The sequence below is a fragment of the Aegilops tauschii genome, chromosome 2 (assembly GCF_002575655.3).
Source record: "Aegilops tauschii subsp. strangulata cultivar AL8/78 chromosome 2, Aet v6.0, whole genome shotgun sequence".
NCBI lineage: Eukaryota > Viridiplantae > Streptophyta > Magnoliopsida > Poales > Poaceae > Aegilops > Aegilops tauschii.
In genome coordinates, this window is record NC_053036.3 from 175,196,975 (window position 1) to 175,201,771 (window position 4,797).

General features: G+C 46.2%; 1 protein-coding gene across 1 annotated transcript; it reads right to left on the bottom strand.

The window, feature by feature from the left end:
• Nucleotides 1-743: 743 nt before the first annotated feature.
• On the bottom strand, nucleotides 744-3,187 carry LOC109731842 (uncharacterized). Its single transcript, XM_020291020.4, has 3 exons — nucleotides 2,983-3,187; nucleotides 2,823-2,886; nucleotides 744-999 (listed from the first exon to the last, which is right to left on the bottom strand). Exons 1-3 carry the CDS (start codon nucleotides 3,089-3,091, stop codon nucleotides 840-842), a joined length of 333 nt encoding a protein of 110 aa, XP_020146609.1. The 5' UTR covers nucleotides 3,092-3,187; the 3' UTR covers nucleotides 744-839.
• Nucleotides 3,188-4,797: the final 1,610 nt, after the last annotated feature.

A 4,797-nucleotide genomic window follows, 5' to 3' on the forward strand; every position in this document is an offset into this window, starting at 1 on the left:
TAGATGAATCTTTGTTCAGGAGACGGGAGAGGCGGGCGCCGGCATGGCACTGCGTGGCTTCACGGCCTAAACGGCGATGTTTAAGCCCGTATATCGGTCTAACAGTTTAAGGAAGTTAATTTTCTCCTGAGAAATGAACTATTGAGCTAACTAAACAGGCCTTGCAGCACCGTTTATAGCGTTACCACAATGGAAAGGCCATATTTGCTGCGCTTTGCGGCCTGTTCAATTGCGCCGATCCGCTGAAGCACCCGGGGAGACGTTTGATGGCAGTAGAAAGGGAGATCGTCTTCATTAGCGAACTATTTGCTGGCTGCAGAGCTAACCTGATGAACGAACGACGCTAAAAAAAATGATGAACGAACACTCCACATTGACCTGCAATGCTCTAGATGGTGCCTTATTTTGCTTGACATTCTGTTGCCATAAGAAAGACAGAATATGCTCTATATCAAATCAACGACTTTTTTCCCACATCAAATCGAGGATTTTTGTTGGTGCCAGGAGCCATCAACACACTAATTTTTACCTTCTGATTCCTAAGGATTTGCTTAGTGGTGCAATCTAAAGAATAAAGACTTAAATTTGTTGCTACGATGGCATTACAATTTACCTTCCAACTTTGCGATGATTGATATCAAAGAATGTGATGAAAAACCCCATCATTCCTACTGTACTAACCAATACCAGGCGTCATCACATGTCATCTCTTAAGCGTTGTAAAGAAGCCGCTAGTGGCAATCTTTAGAGGCAAAGCAGGTTTTCTTGAAACACATAGATTTGGTTGATCTACAGGTGGAAATATACTTGTACACAAAATTATGCTAACCACTGAAATTTTAATCATACAAAGACTTGGCAGACTGAATCCTTGACTTCTTGCTTTTTGCTTTCAGGACCTTCTCCTCGGACTTCTCAGTTTTAGAGATGGCCCTGGCAACTGCTTTCATTTTCCTCACATTTTTGGTCCTTTTAGGTTGCACGCCCTTTTTTATTTTCCTGTTTAAAGAGAAAGGTGATCAGGTAAAAAAAGAGATTCATCATTATGCATATGCCAAGAATATGTGTCCTGGAAGAAACAGAACACACTCCAAGGGAAACAGGTAAGCCATAACAGAAGGAAAGCACAAGCGCATACTTGGGTGCCACTAATTCACTTTCAAGAGCATATCAGGGAACAGCCTTGGAGGGGCTAGGAGAATAAAGAATACCATAGAACCATAATTTTGTCCACATTTTAGTAGCATTCCACACAACTTTAATAGGAAGCCCTAACCATGGTCTGACAATGAGAAAAAGAGTTTGACAATTCAAATATCTGATCTTAGCCTTAAACATCTGATGCATTAGGAAGATGTGACACCAGGGACATATTTACTTTATGTATTCCAGTAGAACAGCTATGCTAGAAAACGTTATGGACAATCTACAGTGTTAAAAATAAATATTTACCAATTCTAGGACTCTTCCTGTTATGCTTGTATATTTGTTCATTAGTAGCTAATGCCAAAAGATAAAGCAAAACAGCAGCTTATCTGATACTCTTAATCCTCAGGATCTACTAGTGAAAAGCTAGGGAATGAATACAAGATTTAACTAGCCTTGGATTGACAAAGGTCATCAATACTTGCATAATTCCCAGAAACAAATTATATTATTGGAATTGATGAAAAGGTGACAGGATGCTGTCGAGTGAAGGGTGACAAACTTTTCAAATTTCAGTAACTGATCTAAGGGATTAATGCAAAATGTGGCCAGGGCTAAGAGGCAAGTTCCAATAACACTCTACAGTCAGTGTCAGCACCTATTACTTTTGCATTACTTTAACCTCTAGCAACTTTTTTTTCCCTCAACAGCTTTTCCCATGGAAAAGAAATACAGTACGATGTAACTTGAACAACTCAAAAGATAGTATATTTGCAGTTTGGCCAGTAGAATACAGCAACCAGATGAGGGACGCAAAAGCAATGGATGGTACGCATTATACCAGGTATTTTGTAAGCAAAAAAGGCTCAATTTCAAGTAAGGTACTCCCTCCTTACCAAAATATAAGACATTTTGCGGTTTAAATTGAACTGCAAAAACGTCTTATATTTTGATAAAGAGGTAGTAGAATACAGTTTTCAGACCCACCATCCTAGTTAGCCGGAGCAACAACATTAGTGGAGTGCATAGTAGATAAAAAATCGAGACCTAGGTGTGGAAACATTTGAAACTATCTACTGCCAACTCGATTACACATACAAATGAGAGGTAATGCTCGACAATGTCTTGAAAGTAGCACATGTTATACATTATTCTAATCAATCGTGCCCTCGATGCTGCGGTGCCGAACAAAATCAATGATGAAGCAGTGTGGTACTGCAGGCTTTCAACTATTGATAGCACGCAGAGCTGTGAGGAGTAGCTAGGGTGTTCGCGTTACTTGTTTATGCTGTAACGTTGCTCGAGCTATGGTCTAGCGTGGACCTTTTGATCTCGGCACCAGCAGCCCAACTCCTGTATCTATTTTCCTTCTCCCCTTGTTGAAAAAGAAGGTACAAACGCTTGCTTGCGCATGCTCTATAAAAAGAAAGTGTGCCCTCATGCATAAACATGAAACGCTGTATGAATCATCCAATAAATTTCATGCAGAGTTCTTCATAATGTTAATGTCAAACTAATCAGTGTGTGATCGGTTAATCCCACAATTACACGATACTCAAATTCCCCAATTTAAACAGCCACAAAGCCAGTGAACTCAGAAAGATTGACCTCGGCCCTGAGGCAACCAATAAACAGAGAGAGCAATAAGAAGTAACCGGTGTAATCCTTTTGCTCACCTGTTGATCGAACTGAGGGCAGCCGATGAAGAGGACGCCTGCTTCCCCTCGGACGTATCCATCGCTGCGAAAGGGGGAAAACACGGAATGAATCAGGGTCAAAGAGAGTGGAAAACCAACAAATCGATGAAGAAAGACAAAGGCTCAAAAGACAGAATACGTTGTGGGGCTTCTGCCGCGGTGGATGCAGCGGGCGCGCCCTCGGAGGTGTCCATGGCGGCGGTGCCGGCGCCATTCTTGGACTTGTTCTTGTTGCGGCCCTTGGCCATGGCTGCGCGCGCGCCTTCTCCTCGTCCTAGGGTTTCCCCGGGCGCTTTGGTCGGGTCGGTTGTGTCTCTCTGCGCCGCCGTCTCGGCAGGGGCGGAAGTTGTATCTTGCGATTGCGATGAAAGAAAGCGGGCCTAGTGAGGCCTGGTAGCTAGGCCCATGAGTTTTGGAAGGACGGCTAGCAATAGGCCCATGACGTCTCTCTCAAGTGAGCCCAAATTGCCTAAAAAATCCTGAGCCCAAACATTCCCCGCAAAAAAAACTGAGCCCAAATATCTATATTTCCCAAATCTGGCCCAGATAATAATTTTCCCGTGCCTTCACTTCGCAGGCGTCGAGTCAGGAGTCGGGACCCCGTTCAAAAAAACAGTTTAGTGACTGTAGCAAACCCATGACTAGATGTAACGTTGATAGAGTACTGTATAGTACTTTGCTGTAGCAGTTCATCTCACACGTTGCTGTCTTAATTGATTGATCAGGCAAGAAAAAAAAAGGCACGCTATTGTGCTCCTCTGCCTTTTTGCCGTGACAGGCATGTAAACTAGTAGTCCTCAGCGAGTTAATACTAGCAACTGAATAGCTTTCGCTGCCACAAGTACGCATCAAAGATTACACGGTTTGACCGGAAACATCTTGAACGAACGATTTACTACTGGTCCTACTCCTACACCGTCACTTTCCTGGAGATGGCCTCCATTTTTCTGGATGCGATGATCCGCGGGCCAGGGCCATGCACGGCACCATAGACAGAGAACGACGGCTCAAACCCCAGGCTCCAAACGCCTGGGGCCAAACATGCCGGCCACGCTGCCGCCACGTCGTCGGCCGAACCAGCGTCACAGCAAACCAAAAGAAACGGTTTTCTGACCTGAATTTTTCAGCGGTCCAAAGGACGGCACTGCTAGGTAGCAGCATCCCTGCGTGCATCGCCGCGAAGAGGAAAACCTGACCACGTAAACGGATCCGAGCCACATCCCGATCAGCCCTTCGCCACCACCACCGGCTGCCTCGACGGGAACGGCAGGCGAGGACACGGCGCAGACACTTGGAGCCATCCAGTTCGCTCAGTCTTTCAGATAACACTATTTTTTTCCCCGGCCGTTCAGGTAACAGCCATAACTGCTACTCTGCTCTTCCACTACTACCGGCCCACGACGACCAGCAGCAGCAGTGTAGCTAGCGGAGAGAGTATCTGGAGATGGAAGGCGTCGCTTTCGCTTGTGAACCGGCGATGGGCGAGCTGACCAACCAGGCCTGCAGGCGAACGAGAGAGAAGGAGAGCACGCAACGTGGTGGGCTTGCCACGCATGCGGCCACTGAGCGCGACAAACGTAAACGGCAAACCACGCAAAGCGATGGATCGATCGATCGATCATCCAAGTTTTGGATGGAGCGCATACTCGGATCCCTCCAATTGGGGACGGACGATAAAGCCCTCGGAGCAGCGGCAGGGGCGTGTGTGGACGTGTGGTGAGGATGTTTTCTGTCGTTTTCATCTGTCTGATCGGATCATCTTGCTTGCGCGACCAAAAGATCGATGATCGGGAGTATGTGCTGGATGGTGTGCTGCATGTAGGGCTGCAAGCTAGCTGCTGAGTGAGTGAGGCGGGTGCGTGCATTGCCATGCTGTGGCCGACACCGGGCGTGTCGATTGTGATCGGTGACCCGTAGGTAGGGAACGGGTTTTGGGCGTTTAGCGGTTGGAGTC

What these genes read in the sequence shown, in the direction of transcription:
- LOC109731842 (XM_020291020.4), bottom strand. Translation starts at nt 3,091, where the DNA reads ATGGCCAAGGGCCGCAACAAGAACAAGTCCAAGAATGGCGCCGGCACC. An exon ending in CGCGGCAGAAGCCCCACAAC is followed by an intron (nt 2,887 to 2,982) that starts GTATTCTGTCTT and finishes CCCCTTTCGCAG; the next exon opens with CGATGGATACGTCCGAGGGG. An exon ending in GCCCTCAGTTCGATCAACAG is followed by an intron (nt 1,000 to 2,822) that starts GTGAGCAAAAGG and finishes CTCTTTAAACAG; the next exon opens with GAAAATAAAAAAGGGCGTGC.